Source organism: Mirounga angustirostris, unplaced genomic scaffold, assembly GCF_029215605.1.
Source record: "Mirounga angustirostris isolate CCGP_5_RB_7025 unplaced genomic scaffold, mMirAng1.0.hap1 SCAF_14, whole genome shotgun sequence".
NCBI classification, from domain to species: Eukaryota; Metazoa; Chordata; class Mammalia; order Carnivora; family Phocidae; genus Mirounga; species Mirounga angustirostris.
In genome coordinates, this window is record NW_026991722.1 from 88,281,392 (window position 1) to 88,309,100 (window position 27,709).

At 41.0% G+C, this 27,709-nt stretch overlaps 1 protein-coding gene across 9 annotated transcripts in view; it reads right to left on the bottom strand.

Moving 5' to 3' along the window:
* CHEK2 (checkpoint kinase 2) overlaps window positions 1-27,709 on the bottom strand; it is an 85,854-nt gene that overhangs the window by 14,515 nt on the left and 43,630 nt on the right. For 7 of the 9 annotated variants that reach the window (XM_064578596.1, XM_064578597.1, XM_064578591.1 and 4 more), the window contains 5 exons: window positions 13,869-13,993; window positions 13,603-13,750; window positions 10,196-10,286; window positions 4,249-4,357; window positions 1,586-1,639 (listed from right to left, as the gene is read on the bottom strand). In XM_064578596.1, the coding sequence (XP_064434666.1) occupies window positions 1,586-1,639; window positions 4,249-4,357; window positions 10,196-10,286; window positions 13,603-13,747 (399 nt within the window). In that variant the 5' untranslated portion in view covers window positions 13,748-13,750; window positions 13,869-13,993. The remainder of the gene's footprint in view (window positions 1-1,585; window positions 1,640-4,248; window positions 4,358-10,195; window positions 10,287-13,602; window positions 13,751-13,868; window positions 13,994-27,709) is intronic. The other 2 variants (XM_064578598.1, XM_064578594.1) reach the window with 2 other exon arrangements.

Below are 27,709 nucleotides of genomic sequence, written 5' to 3' on the forward strand. Positions count from 1 at the left end.
AGGGCTCCTCTCTTTAATAAGAGATTCCAGATCCCTTGGGGGGAAAAAAGGCTAATTCAAGGAAGAAGAAGAAGTTGCAAGGGAATTAGAAGAATGCCAAGCCAGGATGCTGGTTACTCAGATTCTCCTGCGTTCAAGACCCAACCACTGGGTTCTAACTACTGTGTCAATGGCGGTGATCCTGCTCTTAATTTCTGTTAGTTGTTTGGAGCATTTGAGGAGGTGAGAGAAAGCAGAAGAAAATCTTTTCGTTGCTTGGAGGTTAAGAACCAGAATAAGATCCAGGCGCCTGGATGGCTCAGCTGGTTAAGCATCCCACTCTTGATTTTGGCTCAGGTCATGATCTCAGGGCTATGGATCAAATGCCAGCATCAGGCTCCTCACTGGGCATGGAGCCTGCTTAAGATTCTCACTTACCCTCTCCCCTCTGCCCCTACCCCCCTCAAAAAAAAAAAAAAAGAACCAGAATAAGATCATCCTTAGCTGGACAGACTGGAGGTCTAACTGCAAGTTTCAATTCCAGTGCCAGCCTAGCTCATGACTTCAAGGGGGTTCATGACTTAATGAAGAAACAGAAAAAACAATGAAAAGGAAGATGGGATCAGTCCACAACTCTAACTTCTCTTCTCACCTCTTAAAAGACAGACTCACTTTCCAGTGAGAAAAAGTCATCATTGGACAAAAGATAGGAACTATTTATACCCACTGAGATAAATGGAAATCAGCACCATCAAAAGGTATTCAGAGGTACTGAAACTTCAGGTATAACTTAACCAAATTTACCAAATTAGCATTGTCTTCCCAAACATAACCAGTTGATAAAATACTTAGAAAATTTACATGTTTTGGTCAAAAACTCACAAAATATCACAGTTATTTAATCATGAAATCTTTATATACAGTATTGTCCTCTCAGAATTTCAGGGTAAAGCTCTTTCCAGCTAAATACATACACCCACACATATGTACCCACACATAAACATACACAAAACACACACACACAATTAAGGAACCCAAGTTAATACTAGCTTTATTCAAACTGAGTGTTGTTGGAGTGGGGGGTGGGGTGGGAGGGATGGGGTGACTGGGTGATGGACACTGGGGAGGGTGTGTGCTCTGGTAAGCGCTGTGAATTGTGCAAGACTGTTGAATCTCAGATCTGTACCTCTGAAACAAATAATGCAATATATGTTAAGAAAAAAAAAAAAGAAGAAGAAGAAGAAGGTAGTGGGAGGGGAAGAATGAAGGGGGGGAAATCGGAGGGGTAGACGAACCATGAGAGACGACAGACTCTGAAAAACAAACTGAGGGTTCTAGAGGGGAGGGGGGCGGGAGGATGGGTTAGCCTGGTGGTGGGTATTGAGGAGGGCACATTCTGCATGGAGCACTGGGTGTTGTGCACAAACAATGAATCATGGAACACTTCATCTAAAACTAATGATGAAATGTATGGGGATTAACATAAGAATAAAATTTAAAAATTAAAAAAAAAATACTAGCTTTATTAAACTGAAATACTTTGTATTCCCCCCATATTTTGAGAGAAATGGATTTAAATACGATCATATTTTATAGCAATACTTACATGATTTAGTTTTTTCAAAATTTCTATTTCTGTTTCAACCTTGGGAGCTGGATCCTTTGATAAATAAAAAAAACATTAAAGTCTGTTAATAATAGTCAATATTTAGAAAATGCTTAGTTACAACTTAGTTGAGTAAAAGCTGCGTTGAGTTCCACATACCCAGCCCTACCCATACAGACAATTCAAGGCTTAGAGGTCAAAGAATTAAATCAGTTACCTAAAAATCACCCTGCAAAGTACTTGGCAAATAGTAAGCATTCAGTAAATGACCAGGCCCTATGCCAACCTCTTTATGTAAAAAAGTCATCTCACAGAAGTCTCATAATCCTGAAGTGAACTGGGTTCTATAATTATCCCCATTTCACAGATGGGGTAACTGAGGCACAGAGAAGGGAAGCCACTTGTTCCAGTTCTCACAGCCAGAAACAAGTGGGATTCCACTGTTCTCACACTTACCTGGTAAGCTCTGTCTCCCTTTTTTTTTTTTTTTAAGTTTTTATTGGAATTCCAGTTAGTTAACATACAATGTAATATTGGTTGTAAGCTCTGTCTCTCTGGCTGTGGAATTGTTTATACTCATAAAAATGATACAATAAACAAACCACAGACAAGAGGTATTCAATTAAATTGGAAAAGGAAAATGTCAAGCCAAATTTCTAATAATGGAGCAGACACAGGTATCAATTTGCTGCAGGCTGACATATTTACTGAGACACCAAAGAGAGGAAGCATCAGGGGACTGGAACTGCTCTCCGCTGCAATTCCAAAAGGATGAATCGACTTACTCAGCCTCGCGGGCTACACCCTCCAAAGCGAAGAGGATATAGAATTACATATTTATGTAAAATGGACTTCAGCTAAGAAACCCAGATGTTTAATTTTAAAAGCCTGCCTCTTTCTGTAAGCTGTTAAACTCATTACCAAGTCAGGCTGTACTCTGATGATAGAGAGGTCTTAAAGAGTCCAATCTGATTTGAAAGATGAAATTAAGAAGTACAAATTTGCTCCAAGTCATTAAGAATCTGGTAGGTATTTTCTTCCCCCTCAAAACCGGAAACAAATCCAGAATCACGGGGAAAAGGATCCACCACAAAGTGAACACAGAAAGGAAACTGCTCTTGCCATGTGAGAATGGCATTGTCCTTGGGGCGTGGTGGGGGGTGGGGAATAGCTCTTTAAAGAATGTTAAAGTATAATGGCCAGAAACAGATGGCCACAAAGGAAAAGGTGATCAGAGATCTCACTTTACATTACTTTGTAGGGTTCTGTGTTGAAAGACCAATACATTTCACCAATGCAGTAAATGTGTATTAGAGAAAATGTGATAAAATGAATAGCTACTATACAGAGACTATTAAATAATTTAAGATTTTTAAATATCTATAGATGCTAAGATATTCACTGTTTCATTATCGGGAGGGGCAAAGAACTAGAAATTATTCCAAATGATCAAAGAGAGCAATGGGTGAATAAATTATAATAAAGTTCATGAAAGAGAAGCTCGATCATCACAAAACATCTATTAGGGGAAAGTTTATGCATTAATGCTTATGGGGAAAAGCAGAATACAAAATTGTATATACAATATGATTTCAACCATCTAAAAATGCAAATCTGTATGAACAAGGACCACAAGGAAAAAGAAAACTAGAAACAGCTGTGGAATTACAGTGGTGGGGATATGGCTGGGTTTTTTTCCCCCCAATTCCCTTTCACGTACTGTAAAAACTAGTAACAACTTGGGGGGGGCGAGAAAACACTTCCTGCTAGGTGTATTATTACGTTGGAACCAAGCTATTGATAAGTAAATTCTAGGTTAGTTGAATATACTCAAAAAACGGGGGGGGGGGGGGGGAGAGATGGGGTGGGCAGCACAGAGGGAGAGACTCTTTTTTTTTTTTATTCTTATGTTAATCCCCATACATTACATCATTAGTTTTAGATGAAGTGTTCCATGATTCATTGTTTGTGCATAACACCCAGTGCTCCATGCAGAACGTGCCCTCCTCAATACCCACCACCAGGCTAACCCATCCTCCCACCCCCTTCCCTCTAGAACCCTCAGTTTGTTTTTCAGAGTCCATCATCTCTCATGGTTTGTCTACCCCTCCGATTTCCCCCGCTTCATTCTTCCCCTCCCGCTACCTCCTTCTTCTTCTTTTTTTTTTTTCTTAACATATATTGCATTATTTGTTTCAGAGGTACAGATGTGAGATTCAATAGTCTTGCACAATTCACAGCGCTTACCAGAGCACATACCCTCCCCAGTGTCTATCACCCAGTCACCCCATCCCTCCCACCCCACCCCCCACTCCAGCAACCCTCAGTTTGTTTCCTGGGATTAAGAATTCCTCATATCAGTGAGATCATATGATACATGTCTTGAGAGAGAGACTCTTAAGCAAGTCCATGAGCAGTGCAGACCAAACACAGGGCTTAATCTCACGACCCTGAGACCATGACCTGAGCCGAAATCAAGAGTCAGATGCTTAACTGACTGAGCCACCCAGGAGCCCCAATACTCAAAATTTTCCAATGTTGTTTAATACAAATTCACATATGTGAACAGTGAATTCTTCCTGACACTGAAAATCACCACTCAAATTATCTGGGGACATTAGGAAGTGTTAAAAACAGCTGAGCATCCATAAACAGGTACTTACTGCCTCTGTCTCAGAGCCAATAGCGAACTTCCTTTTGCTGATGATTTTTATGGCTACTTTCTTACATGTTTTCCTCTCAAAAGCTAGCTTCACCTCACCACAGGCACCGCTGCAGAGAGAAACATAAAATGATCAATTATCAGAATGATTTTAATCATGAGACCCATCACTTCTGAGCTGCTCTCAACCATTACAAATTAAACACCGTCCACACACAATCCTCCTTCCATTGTCCCTGTTTTCAGACAACACAGTGAAACCTCACCAAAGTTAAAATGTCAAGGGCATAAGTGAGTGTGGACCATCCAACAGCACTGAGTCAGCTCCAAATTCCACTTTTTGAGCTGAGAGATACAGACTTGTCTTACTGGCACCCCAGAGTGTGAAATTCTCAGAAAGACACTAAGAACAAATAGAGAAATTATTTATCCTAGAGTCAGAGAAACATCAAGTAGAACAAAGCCCTAGACAAAAATGAGTGACTGACACAAGTTATAGTAAATAGCATCTGAAAATGAATTACTTTCATTGATACGGTCTTTCTTATTCAAAAGAACTACATAAGCAGTTGATGCCATGAATTTCACCCTAAATAAAATCACAATACCTAGAAAAACAAAAGTATTATGCAACTAACCTGCTTGCAGCAAAAACTCTTATTAAAGATTTGCAATTAATTGGGACACTCTAAGGAGGAGTAATAATACCCAGTATACCACCCAAAATACAGATAACTCGATGGGCTCTGTTCTCCAAAGCTTGGGTCAATTGAAGTTAGTGGCTACTCAAGTATCAATCACTCATTACATGCCCAAAGTAGACTATTAACTATTGTGACTTTGGAATGGGATGATGGATTTGCCAAGACATTTTTTTAATTGCATATTGTGTATCTACATAACAAAATTTACCATTGTAATCATTTCAAAATGTACAATTCAGTGGCATTAAGTACATCCTCAGTGTCTGGACCCATTACCCCTGTCTAGCTGCAGAATTTTTTCATCAGCCCAAATGGAAACCCCATCCCCATTCTATGCTGCAACCAGCCCCTGGCAACCACTCATCCACTTTGTCTCAACGGATTTGCCTATTCTGAATATCTCTTATCAATGAAATCACACAATATGGGGCCCTTTGTGTCTGGCTTCTTTCACTTAGCATGTTCTCAAGGTTCAGCCATGCTGTAGCATGGATCAGTATTTCATCCCTTTTTATAGCTAAATAACATTCCATCGTGGGACACCTGGGTGGCTCAGTTGGTTAAGTGTCTGCCTTGGGCTAAGTTCATGATCCCAGGGTCCTGGGATTAAGTCCCACATTGGGCTCCTTACAGAGTGGGGAGTCTGCTTCTCCCTCTGCGTGCCGCTTCCCCCTGCTTGTACTCTCTCTGACAAATAAAATCTTTAAAAAAAAAAAATACATAAAAAAATAAAAATATAAATAATATCCCATTGTACAGATATATCTGTTTATCTATTCATTTGTTGATGGAAATGTGGGTTGTTTCCACCTTCTGGCTATTGTGAATAGAGCTGAAATGAACATTCATGCGTAAGTTTTTATTTGAATACCTGTTTTCAACTTGGGGGGGTTATATACCTACAAGGGGGAATTGCTGGGTCATATGATAATTCTATGCTTAACTTTTTGATAAACCAATCAACTATTTCCCACAGTGGCTACACCATTTTACATTCATTCCCATCAGTAGTACAAAGAGTTTCCAATTTCTCTGCATCCTCACAAACACTTGTTACTTTCTGTTTCTTTATTATGGCCATCCTAGTGGCTGCAAAGTAGTATCTCATTGTGGTTTTCATTTGCATTTCCCTAATGACTAATGATGCTGAGCATCTTCTCCTGTGGTTGCTGGTCATTTGTTTATCTTCTTTCAAGAAGTCTATTTAAATCCCTTGCCCAGGGGCGCGTGGGTGGCTCAGATGGTTAAGCGTCTGCCTTCAGCTCAGGTCATGATCCCAGGGTCCTGGGATCGAGCCCCACATCAGGCTCCCGACGCTCAGCAGGGAGTCTGCTTCTCCCCCTCCCTCTGCTTCTCCCCCTGCTCATGCTCTCTATCTCTGTGTCGCGAATGAATAAAAAATAAATAAATAAATCCTTTGCCCATTTGTAAATTGGATAGTTTTTCCTTTTGTTGTTCTTTATTCTGAATACTAGATCCTTATCAGATATACTATTTGCAAGTATTTTCTCTCTGTGGGTTGTGTTTCACTCCCTTGATAATATCAAGATGCACTAAAGTTTTTAAATTTGATGAAGTCTAATTTATCCTTTTTTTTCCCTTTTGCTGCTTGTACTTCTGGTACCATATTTAAGAAACCAACACCAAATACAATGTCATGAAGAGTTATCCCTGTGGGGCGCCTGGGTGGCTCAGTTGGTTAAGCGACTGCCTTCGGCTCAGGTCATGATCCCGGAGTCCTGGGATCGAGTCCCACATCGGGCTCCCAGCTCTGCGGAGAGCCTGCTTCTCCCTCTGACCCTCTCCCCTCTCATGCTGTTTCTCTCTCTCTCTCTCTCTCAAGTAAATAAATAAATAAAATCTTTAAAAAAAAAAAAAAGGAGTTATCCCTGTTTCCTTCTCACAGTTTAATAGCTTTATCTCTTACATTTAGTTTTTTCCTTTTTTTTTTTTAAGATTTTATTTATTTATTTGAGAATGAGTGTGAGAGAGCGAGCAAGTATGAGATGGGTAGGGGCCCGAGGGAAAAGCAGACTCCCTGCTCAGCAGGGAGCCTGATGGTGGGGCTTGATCATGACCTGAGCCAAAGGCAGACGCTTAACCGACTGAGCCACCCAGGAGGCCCTAGTTTTTTCCTTTTGAGTTAATTTTTGTATACAGTATGAGATAACAGTCCGTATAACTATTATTTTTTTTTAATCTGCTCAAAACACTTTCCAATTCCCCTTCTGATAAAGTCACCTTTTGCCTGAGAAATCTTCCCTGAGTCGATGTAGCTCTAGTGGAATATCTGTAATAGTACCAAGAGGTGGACATGTAACTAAAATTGAGCCAGTCAAGGTTCTCCCTGGAATCAAATGCTGATGCTGGGAGAGAAACAGTTCTACCTGTGGTGGTTTCTACAAGGAAGAAGATATGAATGTAGGGCTCCTGGAAGCCATCTTTCCTGCCACACAGAGAAAGCAAATCTATAGGCAACCAATAGTAGCTGAACCAATAAATGGAGTCAGAGTCCTGACAACACTGTAGAAGCCTTTAAATCCAGCCACAGGTAAAGCCACACAGATAATCAGAACTCAAAGACTGAAATAAAGCCCTAAAGGCCACCTGGTCCAGTCATACCTGAAATCATCTGTGCCCCTGTTACGAGAGTAAGTTTCTTTTCTTTTCTGACTCATTTGAGTTAAGATTCTGTCACCTGCCAAAAGTTAGAGGATTTTCCCTTAGAAAAAATAAGAGTCCCATATATTTCTTAAGGGCAGGCACAGATCTGGCTGTAAATTTCCAAGCACCAATGCCAATATGAAAACAGAGTGAGTTACTGAATTTAATATCCATAAACTAAAATATCTCCCATAGATGGTCATAAAGAGTACATTGTGTTTGATTTTATGTGGCAGGAATATAGGTGATTATTTCCTTCTATTAATTTCTACATTCATGTTTCCAAAAATGTTAAAGGCCTCTGGGGTGGGGGAGGGGTGGGAGATTGAAGGACATGATGCAATGTGGTAAAGGTGTCCCTAAGGAAATGGTTCTCAGGCGCCTGCCTGGCTCAGTTGGGAGGGCATGTGACTCTTGCTTGATCTTGGGGTCATGAGTTAGAGCCCCATATCGGGTATACAGATTACTTAAATAAATAAAACATAAAAACCTAAGGAAGTGGTTCTCAAAGTAGGATTAGGCAACCCCTAAGGGACCTCAAGATGCTTGCAGGGTGTCCACAAAGCCTAAACTATTTGCAGAATAATACTAAGACATTATTTGCCTTTTTCATTCTCATTCTCTCATGAGCATACAGTTTTCCAGAAGCTATATGGCATGTGATATAACAGACTGAACAAAGCAGCAAATATCAGGATCTAGCCATTTTCTAGTAAAGCAGATTATCAAAGACATTTGTAAAAATGTGAAACAATGCCTCTCTTCTTATTAATCTTTATTTAAATAATTATTTTGCTGGGCACCTGGGTGTCTCAGTTGGTTAAGCAACTGCCTTCGGCTCAGGTCATGATCCCAATGTCCTGGGATCGAGCCCCACATCCGGCTCCCTGCTGAGTGGGGAGCCTGCTTCTCCCTCTTCTGCTACCCCTGCTTGTGCACACTATCAAATAAATAAAATCTTTAAAAAAATTATTTTGCGGGGCACCTGGGTGGCTCAGCTCAGTCGTTAAGCATCTGCCTTCAGCTCAGGTCATGATCCCAGGGTCCTGGGATCAAGCCCCGCATCGGGCTCCCTGCTCCTCGGGAAGCCTGCTTCTCCCTCTCCCACTCCCCCTGCTTGTGTTCCCTCTCTCGCTGTGTCTCTGTCAAATAAATAAATAAAATCTTTAAAAAAAAAATTATTTTGCACTAAAACATTATCTTTTTTTTTAAGATTTTTTTTATTTGAGAGAGAGAGAGAGAGAATGTGCGGGAAGGGCAGAGGGAAAGAACCCCAAGCAGACTCCCCACTCAGTGGGGAGCCCAACTGGGGGGGGAAGGGGTACTCAATCCCACAACCCTGAGATCATAACCTGGGCCGAAATCAAGAGTTGGACACTTTAACCAACTGAGCCACCCAGGCGCCCCAAAAACATTATTTATTTTAACGTGAGTTTTTTTTTTTTTTCTTTTAAGATTTTATTTATTCATTTGAGACACAGAGTTAGAGAGAGAGCATGAGCAGGGGGAGAGGCAGAGGCAGAGGGAGAAGCAGGCTCCCTGCTGAGCCAGGAGCCCGATGTGGGGCTCGATCCCAGGACCCTGGGATCATGACCTGAGCCGAAGGCAGACGCTTAACCATCTGAGCCACCCAGGCACCCCCATAAGTGAGTTTTTTAATGCATTAACAAATATTATTAATGTCTGCATTTGAATTTCTAATACAGTTAATATCAATAGATTTAAGCCATGTGAACAAAAGCTCTTTGGCATCCTCAGTAATTTTTAAGAGTGTAAGGGCTCCTGGAGCGCCTGGGTGGCTTAGTTGTTAAGTGTCTGACTTCAGCTCAGGTCATGATCTCAGGGTCCTAGACTGAGCCCTGCATGGGGCGCCCCACTCAGCAGGATGTCTGCTTCTCCCACTCCCTCTGCCCCTCCCCTGCTCATGCTCTCTCTCTCTCTCTCTCAAATAAATAAGATCTTTTAAGGAAGGAAGGAAGAGTGTAAGGGGTCCTGAAACCAAACATCTTGAGAACTCTGCCCTGATTCAATGGTCAGTTTCATTTCACTTCCCAAGATGTCACAAATTAAGCGGGCATAAATGTAGTCATTGTTTCTTTTTTGGGAGATAATAAAAATGTTCTAGGGGCACCTGGGTGGCTCAGTCGTTAAGCGTCTGCCTTCGGCTCAGGTCATGATCCCAGGGTCCTGGGATCGAACCCCGCATTGGGCTCCCTGCTCGGCGGGAAGCCTGCTTCTCCCTCTCCCATTCCCACTGCTTGTGTTCCCTCTCTCACTGTGTCTCTGTCAAATAAATAAAAATCTTTAAAAAAAAAAAAAAGTTCTAAAATTGATTGTGGTGAAGGTTTCACAACTGTGAATGTATTAAAAATCATTAAATTAAACACTTCTTATGGGTGAACTGTATGGTATGAGAACTTTTTAAAATTAATTTATCAAATAAATCAGTAACACACCTAACAAGTTCCGTACAAATATGAAGTCAATGAATGTTATAAAACCAGGAACAAGAAGCTAATCAATGACAAGTGTTTAGAAAAAAATGAATGGCAATTTTCATAATAACAAAAAAAAATTTACCTTCCGAGAGTTTTTGACATGATGTATTGGTCTCTTAATTCCTTAGGATAAACTGACTGATCATCTACAGTCAGATCAAAAAATACAAAAACTAAGGGAAAAAGGGCAGAAATAAATCTCATTAATTCATTCAATAAAGAGAAGATAAGTGGTCTTAAAGTTTAGTAAGCATATGTAATATAACACAATTATTTTTAATTATACTTAACACCTAACTCTAAAGGAATTATTTAGCCAGGCTAATAATAATTTCATAGTATTATGAAATTATTTTTCATTCATATATTATGAAACCCATGGAAAATGACAGTCAAATCTCATTCTTCCATAAAAATACACAGCATCATCTTACTATAGTGCAGGAAATCCATACATACATGCTAGTCTTATTCCTTTGCCTCAGAATTATTTATCAATTGAAACTAATATAAAATACCCATGCAACATTAGTCCTTGCCTGAGCAGGAAAAAAAAAAAAAATACCTATGCAGATCAGCATATGCCCAGAACCAAAAAGCAATTAGCTTGAGCCTAGAAAAAAATGTTCTAGGCAAATAAACATCCCAATAAAATTAGACCACAGGCCATCATACTAGAAGATAAGTATTATCTTCTCTTTGCCATTTATATACCTCTACATGTCTGGCATTCTACAGTGCAAACCATCTTGAACCTACTTGGAAAGTTAAATAAATAGCATTTTCCCAAAAATCCCCTTATTTCTTCATTATTTGGGCTGTATCAAAAAAAAATAATAATAACCCCACTCATTTAAAAATTTAACCATCCATGTAGGCCAAGGCTACAACCTTGGTTGTCAACATTTCAATTATCAATCAATTATCAATTATCAATCATTTCAATTATCAATTATCAACATTTCAACTCCACAAAATGAATGGTATAGGGGTGCCTGGGTGGCTCAGTCGTTAAGCGTCTGCCTTCGGCTCAGGTCATGATCCCAGGGTCCTGGGATCGAGCCCCGCATCGGGCTCCCTGCTCCGCGGGAAGCCTGCTTCTCCCTCTCACACTCCCCTGCTTGTGTTCCCTCTCTCGCTGTCTCTCTCTGTCAAATAAATAAATAAAATCTTTAAAAAAAAAAAAAAAAAAAGAAGAATGGTATATTTGCAACTGCCCATATCATCTTGAAAGAGTGAAATTTGTTGAGACCCTTGAGTTTCTCATATTTCAGGCAACAGGTTTCAGCCTCCCTGGAGTAACCTAGAGTTCTAGTCTCTGGCACAAATCTGAGCCACCTGAGTGTGCTTCATTCAGGCTGGCCCACATGAGACAGAAACCTGTGTAGTGAATGAAATCTGCCAGCAAATCAAGATACAACTGTTTCTCTATGCTTATAGATATTTATGAACCTAGATGTTCCAGTGGCATCTCAGTATCTGGGAATTTGAGGGGCCCTGGAGAGCTATTTCTCACAGATGTCAAGGTCTAGTTCAAGAGCTGCAAACTCAGTTGCCCACAGAAGCCAAGGTCACGTACACAGGGAAGGCTGGGTTGAGCGTTAGACAACGTGGAGCAGTGAGGACTTAAACAGGCAACCATACCCGCATCTTAAAAAAGGCAGGCTCTACTGAGCACTGGCAAATCCTCCAGGTATGGGATTACAGGATTGGTGTGGCCAGACAGTCCACCCTTTCAAAACAATCTGGATTTTCATGTCAAAGTACAAACAGCAAATGCCTAATAAAATGCCAATAAACCGAATGCAATCTGCAGAGGGACAGCCTGACCTATTTCAATTCTGGCCACCTTTAGCCCATATAACACCTCGGTTCAAAGCAGAAAAGGTGCCCCTTGGATAGACCGACTAGGAAAAGGTGGCACATGAGCTTGTCAAGTAAGACAGGCCAAATTTCAGCAGCTGGCTGTCACCTCCACCAGGGGCTCTCAAACAGCAAGACCCTATGCAGCTGCCCTGACTATAATTATCAGATAGAAAACAAAATAGCAACAGGGAAAACTACCATAAAATGTGCTTTAGGATGCCTAGGATCGCCATCATTCCCAGATGGCCGTCTGAAGACTGACTGTATGAGAATCACCTAGGCAAGATTTTTTATATCCCTGGGACTCGTAGACCAGGAGCTGTGACACAGCACCTGGGGGCATCTGTATTTTTAAGGCGTTACACGCACACACATAACATCCTTCCAATTCAACTCTCACATAGTTTTGTAAAGTTCTGTGGGTTTATTTTCTTTTCAATCAAAGAAACAAGAGTATTCCTCTTGTCCAAGGATTTAAAATCACTGTGAGATTAAACTCTACAGGTTGTTTTTATTCTTTCTGTGCTGAATGACAATTGTTTGTTTTGGATGTGATTTTGGTAAAGTTTTAGGAGTGGCTGCTTATAAAATGTTGCCTGATGACAATAAACATCAACACTTTGAGGATAACCACGTGGTATTTAAGGTAGAAGCTTTAAACTGAGATTCTGCCTGAAAAACCCTAATCCTTGGCAGGTAGGCGAAGTTCAATTGATACTTGCAGCAATTAAGGAATAGAAGGGATGAAAGGGAAGAATGAGAAAGGAAAAGAGAAGAAGGAAGGAGGGAGGGAGAAGAATTCATGGCCTAAAACAACTCACTGACCCCAAAGATTGATGTGGTATAAACTGCATCAGTGAATGAAGAACCATCTTAAGCAAAATCATTCCACTGACAGCAAACAGCCTTAAACAAAACTAATCCAACAATCAAACCTTGGAAAATCTACCTTGATAGAAATTTTCCATTCATTTATTTTTTTTTAAATATTTTTTAAGTTTGTCAGAATCACAATTTATTATATTTCTGTTCTTCTGGCTTTATTTTTTTTTTTTTTTATGACAGAGAGAGACACAGCGAGAGAGGGAACACAAGCAGGGGGAGTGGAGGAGGGAGAAGCAGGCTTCCTGCAGAGCAGGGAGCCCGATGCGGGGCTCCATCCCAGGACCCTGGGATCATGACCTAAGCCGAAGGCAGACGCTTAACCATCTGAGCCACCCAGGCGCCCCAAATTTTCCATTCATTTAAAAATGCACCTAGGGGGGCACCTGGGTGGCTCAGTCATTAAGCGTGTGCCTTCGGCTGGGGTCATGATCCCGGGGTCCTGGGATCGAGTCCCACATCAGGCTTCCCGCTCTGCGGGAAGCCTGCTTCTCCCTCTCCCACTCCCCCTGCTTGTGTTCCCTCTCTCACTGTGTCTCTATCAAATAAACAAATAAATAAAGTCTTTAAAAAATATATATATATATATATTTAAAAATGCACCTAGGGCTGCGTTGGATCCTGAATACTAACCTTCTTACTTTATTTATCCAAACCATACTCTGCCAAGGGCACAATGTCAGTTTTCCCTTTATAGGAGAGGAAAAAAACGATCCAGTAACCAGAAGATAGTAATGTTACCTTTATTACTCCATACTGAAAGTGCAATTTCAGAATTGTTATTCAAAGGAAGGCGTCTTCCTTTCCCTACCAGCTCTCTATTTACAAAGGTTCCATTCCCACTGTGATCTTCTATGTATGCGATGTAAGAGTTTTTAGGACCCATTTCCTAAAACAGAGAACATTTTATTTCAAAGTTTTAACAGTGGGGAGTTACAGTGCTAAGATATCTCAGGGTGGTGATGACATTACCGGTTCTCCCAAATATACGGATATTTGTCACCTACTCTGAAAATCCGGAAGTGCTTCTTGCTATAAGTCCGGTATTTATCCGTTCTTTTCAGCAGTGGCTCATCAAAGCAGTATTCACAGCTTCTATCTCTCCCAAACCAGTAGTTGTCATTAACACACTCTGTAACACAAAAGTATACACCCAGAGTGCTGTGGAATTTCATGCATCAAACACCTTTAAAAATTGCTCATAAAATTTAACTGCAGGAAAATAACCTAAGAAAGCAATCAAGTTTCAAGCTATCTTTATCAGAATTTTATAGCAGTAAAAACAAGGGGGGAGAAAAAAACAATTTTCCAATGAGTTTAATAATTTGTGGTTTATACATAACTATGAAATAATAAGCAGTCATTAAAAGTTCTCAAGCAAGGGGCGCCTGGGTGGCTCAGTCATTAAGTGTCTGCCTTCGGCTCAGGTCATGATCCCAGGGTCCTGGGATTGAGCCCCGCATCGGGCTCCCTGCTCGGCGGGAAGCCTGCTTCTCCCTCTCCCACTCCCCCTGCTTGTGTTCCCTCTCTTGCTGTGTCTCTCTCTGTCAAATAAATAAAATCTTAAAAAAAAAAAAAAGTTCTCAAGCAATTATTAATGATTTGAAAAAACACTTATAATCTGGGACGCCTGGGTGGCTCAGTCAGTTGAGCGGCTGCCTTCGGCCCAGGTCATGATCCCAGGGTCCTGGGATCGAGTCCCATATCGGGCTCCTTGCTCAGTAGGGAACCTGCTTCTGCCTCTCTCTCCCTCTGCTTGTGCTCTGTCAAATAAATAAAATCTTAAAAAAAAAAACTTATAATCTAATAACTTCCTATTACTCTCTTGAGGCTTCCCATCATACTTAGTATAAAATGTGTACTCTTTCCCATGGTAGGACAGATGCTCAGGATCTGGCCCCTGCTTCCCTCCCAGCATCACCTTGTACTGCTCCCCTTGATCACTCTACCCAGTCCCACTGGCGCCTTCCACTGCCCCAAATATTCTGGGTTCAACCCCCCTGGTGGCCTTTGCATTCTCTGTTCCCAGCAACTTGAACTGCCATCTTGCCTTTGTGTCTGGACTCAAATTATCATCTTCCACTCAGCTTTCCATATAAGCAGACTCCTACCTCATCACCCGTTATCATAATGACATCCTGCTTTGTTGCCCACTAAGAATGGACCATAACTGCAAGTTATCTTTATTATTTACACATTGTCTCCCTGCACTCCCGTTACAACAAACTCCAGGAGGCTAGCCTTGGGTCTCCTGTGTTATATAGTTCCAGCACCAAGGACATGAATATAGTGGGCAAGTAGAATGTTGAGAGAAAGACAGACCAGTCAAAATATTAGCAATTCATATCACAAAGTAGTAATTTCTGTAATATGTCTCAAGTTACTACAAATTAAAAAAAAAAAAAACAATCCAGTAAAAACTAGATAAAGGATATGAAGAGACAATTTACAAGAAAAATAAATACAAACAGCTCAAACATAAGAAAAAATGGACAAGGTAACTCAATACAAGAAATTTTAAAAACAAGAACCGCCTGGCTGGCTCAGTTGGCAGAGCATGCAACTCTTGATCTCGGAGTTGTGAGTTCAAGCCCCATGCTGGGTGTTGAGATTACCTAAAAATAAAATCTTTTAAAAAATGAAATAGAAGAAATGCATAGCACGTACACATTTAAAAAAAAAAAAAGAAAGAAACTTTAAAAAACAGTAATATAGGGGCACCTGGGTGGCTCAGTCGGTTAAGCATCTGCCTTCGGCTCAGGTCATAATCCCAAGGTGCTGGAACTGAGCCTCATGTCGGGCTCCCTGCTCAGCGAGGGTCTGCTTTTCTCTCTCCCTCTGACCCTCCCACCTGTTTGTACTCTCTCTCTCAAATAAATAAATAAAATCCTAAAAAACTAATAATAATAAAGATTTCATGTTTCAACTATCAGATCAACCAAAATCAAAGAAAGGGTGCCTGGGTGGCACAGTCGGTTGGGCCTCCAACTCTTGGTTTCAGCTCAGGTCGTAGTCTTGGGGTTGTGAGATCAAGCCCCACGTCAGGCTTCCGTGCTCAGCGTGGAATCTGCTTCAGATTCTCTCTCCCTCTATCTCTGTCTCTCCTGCTCATGCTCTCTCTCTCTCAAATGGATAAATAAATCTTAAAAAAAAAAATCAAAGAGTTACATATTGTAATACTGTGTTGGCATGAAGAAACTGTTACTCTTACTTGTACACTGCCAGTAAGAATGTAATTTATACACCAAATATAATTTGGAGTCTAGGGAAGATAATTTGGCAAGATGCATCAAAATTACATTTGCAATGACTTCACCCTGATGAAGATGGCTATAATTTAAAAAAAAAAAAAAAAAACGGAAACAGTTAAGTGTTGGCAAGGATGCAAGGAAATCAGTACCCTCATACACTGCTGGTGGGAATGTAAAATGATACAGCTACTGTGGAAAAGTTTGTCGATCCTCAAAAAGTTAAACATAAGGGCACTTGGGGGGCTCAGGTCATGATCCCAGAGTCTCGGGATTGAGAAGCAGGGAGTCTGCTTCTCCCTCTCACCCCCTCCCTTCTCATGGCCTCTCTCTCTCTAATAAATAAAATCTTTAAAAAAAAAGTTAAGCATAGAACTCCCTTATGACTCAGCATTTCCACTACTCACTATATACTCAAAAGAACTGAAAACAGGTACCCTAAACGAAACCTTGTACGCAAGTGTTCAGACTCGCACTATTCACAATAACCAAATGAAAGAAACAACCCAAATGTCTCTTGCTGGATGGATAAACAAATTGTGGCAGTTACATATAATGGAATATATAATGGATATAAGATCAAGAGTTGCATGCCCTACTGACTGAGCCAGCCAGGCGCCCCTATAATGGAATACTATTCAACCAAAAAATAAATAAATAAGTAAATGCTACAGCTCATACATACCACAACATGGATAAACCTTGAAAACATTAGAAGAAGCCAGATACAAAAAACCACAAATTGGATGATTACATTTATATGAAATGTCCAGAACAGTTAAATCCATAGAAATGAAATACGGATTGCTGATTGCCATGGGCAGGAGAGAAGAATGGGAAGTAACTGCTTCATGGGTGGAGGATTTTATTTTGGAGTAATGGAAATGTTTCAGAACTAGAAAAAGGTAGTGAAGCCACTGAACTGTTCACTTTCAAATGCTTAATTTTATGTTATGTGCATTTCACCTCAATTTTTTAAAAATTATATAGACACACATATTGGCCCAAAAATTCCACTTCTAGTAATTTATTCTATGGATAGAAACATATGTATTATGAAAGGACATAAGAACAAAGGTAAAAAGGTTATTTACTATAGCATTATTCTTAGAGCAAAAACTAACAAACATCTTAAATGTCCATTAGTAAGGGGTTAATTCAAAAAACCTTATATATCAGGGCACCTGGATGGCTCAGCCGGTTAAGCATCCAACTCTTCATTTTGGCTTAGGTCTTGGTCTCCAGGTAGTGGGATCAAGCCCCATGTCAGGCTCCCTACTCAGTGGGGAGTCTGCTTCTCTCCCTCTGCCCCTTCCCCGACCCGTGTGCGAGCACGAGCTCTCTCTCTCTCAAATAAACCATTTAAAAAAAATCTTACATGGCTATAAAAAGGAATAAGGATCTTTACATTCTGACAGAAAGATGTCTAAGACACATTGCTAAGTATAAAAAGCCAGTTGAAAGCAGTATGTTGTGAATCACAATTAATACAAAAAAATAAAGGGAGGGGCGCCTGGCTGGTGCAGTTGGTTAAGCAAACGACCCTTGGTTTTGGCTCGGGTCCTGATCTCAGGCTCCATGCTCAGTGCAAAGTCTACTTGCGATTCTCTCTCCCTCTCCCTCTGCGCCTCTCACTCGTGCTCTCTCTCTCTCTCTCTCTCACTTAAATAAATAAATCTTTAAAAAAAAGAGAAAAAGAAAAAAGTGAAAAGAAGAATATGTAGACACTATATACAATATGATTACAAAGTAAAGCCATGCCTACTCTATGACCCAGCAATTCAAATCAGACTCTACCCCCCAGACATCTGCCAATTGACCAAGGAGACAACTCCAAGTATGTTCACTGAGTCTTGCTTGCAGGAGCAAAAACTGGAAACAATAAATATCTGTTAACAGGGGAAGGAATTAATGAACCATGGTATTTTTTTTTTTTTTTTAAGATTTTATTTATTTATTTGAAAGAGAGAGAAAGCATGAGAGGGGAGAGGGTCAGAGGGAGGAGCAGACTCCCTGCCGAGCAGGGAGCCCGATGTGGGACTCGATCCCAGGACTCCGGGATCATGACCTGAGCCGAAGGCAGTTGCTTAACCACTGAGCCACCGAGGCGCCCCTGAACCATGGTATTTCTACTGGAGACCAGGAACTTCTGCAGCAGCTGGGAAAAAGAAGGGCACAGAGAGTTCACCAAGGCACTAACAGTCCAGGGATGGTAGACAGAGAGTGTAAGAAACAGCCAACTACGGAAAAGCCTGCTCTGACCTTTGCGCATCAGGACAGCCCCCAAGCAGACGTGTAGAGGACGGCAAGGAGACCAAGGTAGGAGGCAAGGGGACCAGAAGTTCTCAGTAAGGCAATTAGTGGGGTATGAACCCACGGAAGGATGGGTCCATCTTCCCAGCAAAAAAGAAAGAGATGCAGGTGAGAGTATGTGAGGAAAGCAACAGATACATTGGTTTTGGCAAGGGAATTGAAAATTCAGGAAAGTCATTTTCTTTTGCTAGGGATTCCAGACGTCTTTGAAGTTCAAACTCACTGTCCTCCCTCCTATAACACGGACAAAAAATTAAACCCATCTGGGAAAAGTTAACCCAACTCTCCCTTTGATCCCCATTCAATCCTGACCTTTAGCCTACCTTCCTCACCTTTGCTCTAACGTTTCCCCCCCATTGTACAGATACGGATGGTGAGGCTCAGAGAAGTAGCATCACTTGCCTGATACAGCTAGACAGGGACAGACCTAGGACTTGAACCCATGTCTTTCTAACTACAGAATCCTCACCCTTCTCCAGGTCCAGCCACAAACCTAAACTTTCACCCTTATTTTCTTCCTACTCAAGCATTTTTTTTTAATTTTATTTAATTATTTGAGAGAGAGCATGAGTGGGGGGAGGGGCAGAGGGACAGGGAGAAGAAACAGACTCCCAGCTGAGCATGGAGCCTGACACCAGGCTCGATCCCTGGACCCCAGGATCATGACCTGAGTCTAAGGCAGATGCTTAACCGACTAAGCCACCCAGGAACCCCTACTCAAGCATTTTTAATCTCTCTCTCCACCAGTTTCTCTCACACTCATCTCAAACTGGAACAAACCTCCCTTAGGCTCCAGTCCCCTTCTGTTTGCTAACTAATTTCATCACCTTTCTAACACCACACTCACCTGTTTCTCAATGGCAAGTAAAGAACATAGGTTCAAAGTCTGCAAAGCTGTAGGCTCAAATCCTGCTCTACCAACTCTAGGCTTTATGACTGTGGACAAGTTTATCAATCAATTGATTGATTCTGTAAAATGGAGGTCAGAATAAAAATACTCTCTCATAGGATTATTTTGAAATTTAAATAAGATAGTCCCAATGCTCCACCCAACAAAAAGAAAATACACATTCTTCTAAAATGCATATAAAACATACTCTCCAAAATAGAACATAAGCTAGGAGCGAGAAAGCCCCTCAATGAATGTAAAAGTGCACAAACCATACAAAGTATGTTCTCCAACAACAATGTACTGAAGTTAGGAACTTGAAAACAAAGAAATTTAGTAAATTCCCATTTAAATGGAAACTAAACACCACACTCCTAAAAAACCAAAGGGACAAAGAAAAAAACTGATAAGGAAAATTAGAAAATACTTTGAAATGAATTAAATGAAAAAAAAAAAACCCAATATACTAAAACTTATGGGATTCAGCCTGAGCATTACTTAAGGAAATTTACAGCTGTAAAAGTATAAGTTACAAATTTTTGGTCAGGGCGCCTGGGTGCCTCAGTTGGTTGGGCGGCTGCCTTAGGCTCAGGTCATGATCCCAGAGTCCCGGGATTAAGTCCCACATAGGGCTCCCTGCTCGGCAGGGAATCTGCTTCTCCCTCTGACCCTACCCCCTCTTGTGCTCTCTCTCTCTCTCTCTCAAATAAATAAAATCTATTAAAAAAAAATTTTTTTTTTTGGTCAATTACCCAACTTTCCATAAAACACCCGAAAAGAGAAGCAAATAAAATCTAAAACAAGCTGAGGGAAAAGATAAAAATCAGAGCAGAAACAAATGAAATGGAGAACAGAAAGGTAAGAAAATCAATCAAATCAAAAGCTGGTTCTTTTTTTTTTTTTTTTTAAGATTTTGTTTTTGGGGAACCTGGGTGGCTCAGTCGTTAAGCGTCTGCCTTTGGCTCAGGTCGGTTCTGGGATCGAGCCCTGCATCGGGCTCCCTGCTCTGTGGGAAGCCTGCTTCTCCCTCTCCCACTCCCCCTGCTTGTGTTCCCTCTCTCGCTGTGTTTCTCTCTGTCAAATAAATAAATAAAATCTTTAAAAAAAAAAAAATTTTTTGTTTTTAAGTAATCTCTACACCCAACATGGGGCTTGAACTCACAACCCAAAGATCAAGAGTCCCATGCTCAAAAAAAAAAAAAAAAAAAGTCACATGCTCTACTGACTGAGCCAGCCAGGCACCCTAGAAAGCTGGTTCTTTGAAAAGATCAACAAATTGATAAAAAAAAAAAAGTTAGACTGACAAAGGGAGTGTCAAAGAGGAGCAATTACTACTAACCTTACAGAAAGAAAAAGGATTTTAAGAAGAATACTGTAGGGGCACCTGGGTGGCTTAGCCAGTTAATCATCCAACTCCTAATTTCGGCTTAGATCATCATTTCAGGGTCCTGGGATCTACCCTGGCATCAGGCTCCTTGCTCAGCCGGGAGCCTGCTCCTCCCTCTCCCACTCCCCCTGCTCATGCTCTCTCTCTCTCTGTGTCAAATAAATAAATAAAACCTTAAAAAAAAAAAAAGAATTTGAAAGACCTATATAAATGTTCACGGATTGGAATACTACTATAAACATGGCAAAATGCACAAACTGCTGATTTACACAATCCCTGTCAAAATCCCAGCTGCCTTCTTTGCAGAAATTAACAAGCTCAAACTAAAATTCTTATGGAAATACACAGACCCAGAATAGCCAAAATCATCTTGAAAATGAAGTGCAAAGTTAGAGGACTTACATTTTGCAATTTCAAAACTTGCTCCAAAGTTACCATCAAGACAGCACAGTACTCCCATTAAGGACAGACATATAGATGAATAGAGAAGAATGAAGAGACCAAAAATAAATCACATTTACAGTCAATTCATTTTCAAAAAGGGTGCCAAAACAATTCACTGGGAAAAGAACAGTCTTTTCAACAAAAGGTACTAGGACAAGAAGATATCCACATTCAAAATAATAGAGTTGGGGGCGCCTGGGTGGCTCAGTCAGTTGGGCGTCTGCCTTTGGCTCAGGTCATAATCCCAGGGTACTGGGACTGAGCCCCGCATCAGACTCCCTGTTCAGCAGGGAGCCTGCTTCTCCCTCTCCCTCTGCCCCTCCCTCCCTACTCCGGCGAGTGCTCGTGCACTCCCACGCTCTCTCACTCTCTCTCACTCTCTCTCTCTCTCTCTCTCTCTCTCTCTCTCGCTGTCTCTCAAGTAAATAAAGTCTTTAAAAACAAAAAAACAAAAAAACAAAAAAACCCAAAAACAAAAACAATAGAGTTAAAAACCTTACCTCATGTCCTATACAAAAATCAATTCAAACAGAATCAAAGGCTAATAGTAATAGGAACCAGAACTACAAACCTCTAAGAAAAAAGAACAGTAAAGAAGCTTTGCAGGGGCGCCTGGGTGGCTCAGTCGTTGGGCGTCTGCCTTCGGTTCAGGTCATGGTCCCAGGGTCCTGGGATTGAGCCCCGCATTGGACTCCCTGCTCGGCGGGAAGCCTGCTTCTCCCTCTCCCACTCCCCCTGCTTGTGTTCCCTCTCTCGCTATATCTCTCTGTGTCAAATAAATAAATAAAATCTTTAAAAATAAAAACACAAAGGGGGCGCCTGGGTGGCTCAGTCGTTAAGCGTCCGCCTTCGGCTCAGGTCATGATCTCAGGGTCCTGGGATCGAGCCCCACATCGGGCTCCCCGCTCGGCGGGAAACCTGCTTCTCCCTCTCCCACTCCCCCGCTTGTGTTCCCTCTCTCGCTGTGTCTCTGTCAAATAAATAAATAAAAATAAAATAAAATAAAAACACAAGAAAAAATAGAGAAATCGGACATAAAGTTTAAAATTACTGTGTCAAACAAAATCATCAAGAAAGTGAAAAAGAGGGGCCCTGGGTGGCTCAATCAGTTAAGTATCTGCCTTCAGCTCAGGTCATGATCTCAGGTTCCTGGGATCCAGCCCTGCATTGGGCTCCCTGCTCAGCAGGAAGTCTGTTTCTCCCTTTCCCTCTGTCCCTACCCCCGCTTTGTACTCGTGCTAACAATAAATAAAATCTTAAAAAAAAAAAAAAGTTAAAAAGAACTCAAAGAATGGAAGTAATATTTGCAAAACATATATCTGATAGGGGATTTATATCTAAAATACATAAAGAACGCAAATCAGTAACAAAAAGACAATCCAATTAAAAAATATCAAAGGCAGGGTACCCAGGTGGCTCAATCGTTGGGCATCTGCCTTCGGCTCGGGTCATGGTCCCGGGGTCCTGGGATCAAGCCCCACGTCAGGCTCCCCGCTCTGGGGGAAGCCTTCTTCTCCCTCTCCCACTCCCCCTGCTTGTGTTCCCTCTCTTGCTGTGTCTCTCTCTGTCAAATAAATAAATAAAATCTTTAAAAAAAAAAAAATCAAAGGCTCTTGAATAGACATTTCCTCAAAGATATAAAAATGGCCAATAAACACATAAAAAGGTGTTCAATTATCATTAGCCATCAGGAAAATGCAAATAAAAACCACAACAAGATATAATTTCACATCTACCAGGATGACTCTAATTAAAAAGACACATATAGGGCGCCTGGGTGGCTCAGTTGGTTAAATGACTGCCTTCGGCTCAGGTCATGATCCTGGAGTCCCAGGATCGAGTTCCACATCTGGGTCCCTGCTCAGCAGGGGTCTGCTTCTCCCTCTGACCCTCTTCCCTCTCATGCTCTCTGTCTCTCATTCTCTCTCTCAAATAAATAAAATCTTAAGGAAAAAATAAAAATAAAAAGATAAAAAGACACATATAAGTCATGGAGAAATTGGAACCTTCATATATTGATGGTGGGAATATAGAATGGTGCAGCTGCTGTGGAAAGTTTAGTGGTTCCTTAAAATATTAAACACAGAGACTTCTATGGAACAGCGGTAAGAAAAGTAAGAAGTGCAAAAGCAGTAAAATTAAGTATATCTATAAAAATCAGTCAGGGGATTCATAAAATAAAAGGATGTAAGGGTATGACACCATATATCTAAAATGTGGTAGGAAGAAGACTAAAAGAATGGGATCAAACTTAAGCAACCAATATTTTACAAAGACTGCTAGATTAATAAGATGTTATATACAAACCTAATGGTAACCACAAATCAAAAACCAGTTAAGTTATCCAAATAACAAAGACATAAGAATCCATTTTATTTCTAAAGACAGAAAGCAAACCACAAGAACAAGAAAAAATGGAACACAAGAGAACTACAAAAACAACTGTAAAAACCATAAAACAATAAAAAGAAGGAAGTATATAACAATAGAGGCTTACCTCAAGAAGCAAGAAAGACCTCATATAAAAAATATAACCTTACACCTAAAGGAGCTAGAAAAAGAAAACAAATGAAGTCTAAAACAAGTAAAAAATGGCCATAAGTACATACCTACCAATAATTACTTAGAATGCAAATGGAGTTAACAATCAAAAGACATTATGTGATAAAATGGATAAAAAAGAAGACCCATCTATATTCTGCCTACAACAAACTCATTTCAGACCTCAAGACACATGCAGATTGAAAGTGAATGGATGGAGGGGTGCTGGGTGGCTGAATCAGTTCAGCATCCAACTCTTTTTTTTTTTTTTTTAAAGATTTTATTTATTTATTCATGAGAGACAGGAGAGAGAGAGACACAGAGGCAGAGAGAAGCAGGCTCCCCACCTAGCAGGGAGCCCAATGCGGGACTCGATCCCAGGACCCCGGGATCATGACCTGAGGCGAAAGCAGACGCTTAACCATCTGAGCCACCCAGGCGCCCTGCATCCAACTCTTGACTCAGGTCATGATCGGAGGATTGTGAGATCAAGCCCCATGTTGCCCTGAGCTCAGCATGGAATCTGCCTGGAATTCTTTCCTTCTTCCTCTCCCTCCCCGGCTGCCCCCCCACCCCACCCCACTGCTTGCTGATAGGCCCTCTCCTCTCTCCTCTCTCTCTCTCTCTCAAATGAATAAATAAAATTTTTTTTTAAGTGAAGGGATAAAGATTTATCATGCAAATGGAAATGAAAAGAAAGCCAGGATAGCAATACTCATATCAGACAAAATACTTTAAAACAAAGACTGTAACAAGAGACAAAGAAGGACACCATAATCATAAAGGGAACAATCCAAGAAGATAAAACAATTCTAGGGACGCCTAGGTGGCTCAGTCAGTTAAGCGTCTGCCTTCGGCTCAGGTCATGATCCCAGGGTCCTGGGATCGAGTCCCACACCTGTCTCCTTGCTCAGCAGGAAGCCTGCTTCTCCCTCTGCCTGCCGCTCCCCTTCGTTATACTCTCACTCTCTCTCTCCCCCAGCTCTCTCTCGCGCAAATAAATAAATAAAATCTTTAAAAAAAAAAAGAGAGACGATATAACAATTCTAAATATTTATACACTGAACATGGGAGCACCCAAATACATAAAGCAGCTAAAAACAAACATAAAGGAAGTAATCAATAGTCATACTTAACAGTACACACTTACATCAATGGAAAGATCATTCCAAACAGAAAATCAACAAGAATAGCTTTTTTGGGGGGCATGTGGGTGGCTCAGTTGTTAAGCATCTGCCTTCAGCTCAGGTCATGATCCCAGGGTCCTGGGATCGAGCCCTACATCAGGCTCCCTGCTCAGCGGGAGGCCTGCTTCTCCCTCTCCCACTCTCCCTGCTTGTGTTCCCTCTCTCTGTCTCGCTCTGTCAAATAAATAAATAAAATAAATAAATAAAATCTTAAAATCTTTTTTTATTTGTCAGAGAGAAAGAAAAAGAGAGCACAAGCAGGGGAAGCAGCAGGCAGAGAGAGATGCAGGCTCCCCACTCAGCAAGGAGCCCAAGCAGGACTCGATCCCAGGACCCTGGGATCATGACCTAAGCCGAAGGCAGATGCTTAACCAACTGAGCAACCCAGGCGCCCCAAAGAATAGCTTTGAATGACACACTGGACTACATGGATCTAACAGATATATTCAGAACATTCCATCCTATGCAGCAAAATCAGTCTTAAGAGTTGGAAATATAACAATACAGGCTTACCTCAAGAAGCAAGAAAAATCTCAAACAATATAACCTTACACATAAAAGAGCTAGAAAAAGAGAAACAAATGAGGCCTAAAGCCAGGAGAAGGAAGGAAATAATAAAGATTAGAGTAGAAATAAATGACATAAAAACTAAAAAAACAATAGAACAGATCAAGGAAACCAGGGGCTGGTTCTTTGAAAAACTAAATAAAAAATGGGGCACCTGGGTGGCTCAGTTAGTTAAGCGTCCAACTCTTGATTTCGGCTCAGGTCATGATCTCAGGGTTTGTGAGATCAAGCTCTGTGTCAGGTTCCATGCTGGGCTTGGAGCCTGCTTAAAACTCTCTCTTCCTCTCCCTCTACCCCTCCCCACCCCGTCCCTCTCTAAAAAAAAGAAAAAATAAAATTGGTAAACCTGTAGCCAGACTTATCCAAAAGAAGAAAAAGGACACAAATAAATAAAGTCATAAATGAGAAAAGAGAAATAACAACAAATACCATGGAAATACAAACAATTATAAGAGAATACTATGAAACACTGTATGTCAACAAAATGGACAACCTAGAAGAAATGGATAAATTCATAGAAACATATAAATTACCAAAACTGAAGCAAGAAGAAATAAAAAGCTTGAACAGGGCGCCTGGGTGGCTCAGTCGTTAAGCATCTGCCTTCGGCTCAGGTCATGATCCCGGGGTCCTGGGATCGAGTCCCACATCGGGCTCCCTGCTGAGCGGGAAGCCTGCTTCTCCCTCTCCCACTCCCCCTGCTTGTGTTCCTGCTCTCGCTCTCTCTCTGTCAAATAAATAAAATCTTTAAAAAAAATAAAATAAAAAAATAAAATAAATAAAAAGCTTGAACAGACCTATAATCAGTGGAGAAACTGAATCAGTAATCAAAAAACTCCTAATAAACAAAAGTCCAAGACGAGATGGCTTCACAGGCCAACTTCTACGAAACATTTAAAGAAGGATTAGTATCTATTCTTCTCAAACTATTCCAAAAAATTGAAAAGGAAAGAAAGCCTCTAAATTCACTCTATGAGGCCAACATTACCCTGATACCAAAACCAGACAAAACACCACAAAAAGAGAACTACAGGCCAATACCCCTGATGAACATAAATGTAAAAATCCTCAACAAAATACTAGCAAACTGGGAGCCTGGGTGGCTCAGTTGGTGAAGCGACTGCCTTCAGCTCAGGTCATGATCCTGGAGTCCCAGGATCGAGTCCCGCATCAGGCTCCCTGCTCGGCAGGGAGTCTGCTTCTCCCTCTGACCCTCCTCCCTCTCATGCTCTCTGTCTCTCATTCTGTCTCAAATAAATAAAAATAAAAATCTTTAAAAAAAAAAAAAATACTAGCAAACTGAATCCAACAATACATTGAAATAATCACTCACCACGATCAAGTGCGATTTATTCCTGGGATGCAAGGGAGGCTCAATATTCGCAAATCAAGCAAGGTGATGCATCACATTAATAAAAGAAAGGATAAGAACCATATGATCATTTCAATAGATGCAGAAAAAGCATGTGACAAAGTACAACATCTGTTCATGATAAAAACCCTCAACAAAATAGGTTTAGGGGTGCCTGGGTGGCTCAGTTGTTAAGCGTCTGCCTTCAGCTCAGGTCATGATCCCAGAGTCCTGGGATCGAGCCCTACATCGGGCTCCCTGCTCCGTGGGAAGCCTGCTTCTCACTCTACTAGTCCCCCTCCTTGTGTTCCCTCTCTCGCTATGTCTCTCTCTGTCAAATAAATAAATAAAATCTTTAAAAAAAATAAATAGGTTTAGAGGGAAAATACCTCAACATAATAAAGGTCATATATGAAAACCCACAGCTACTATCATCCTAAATGGGCAAAAGCTGAAAGCTTTTCCTCTACGTTCAGGAACAAGACAGGAATGTCCACTCTCACCACTTCTATTCAACATAGTACTGGAAGTCCTAACCACAGCAATCAGACAGCAAAAAGAAATAAAAGGCATCCAGGGACGCCTGGGTGGCTCAGTCAGTTAAGTGGTGCCTTATTAAGCTCAGGACCCTGGGATCGAGTCCTGCATCGGGCTCCTTGCTCAGCAGGGTCTCCCTCTGCCTACCATTCTCCCTGCTTGTATTTGCACTGTCTCTCTCTCCCTCTCTCTTGACAAATAGATAAATAAAATCTTTAAAAAAAAAGGAAATAGAAGGCATCCAAACTGGCAGGGAAGAAGTAAAACGTTTACTATTTCCAGGTAACATGATACTATATATAGAAAATCCAAAAAAACTACTAAACTGATAAACAAATTCAATAGTTACAGGATACATGATCAATGTACAGAAATCTGTTACAT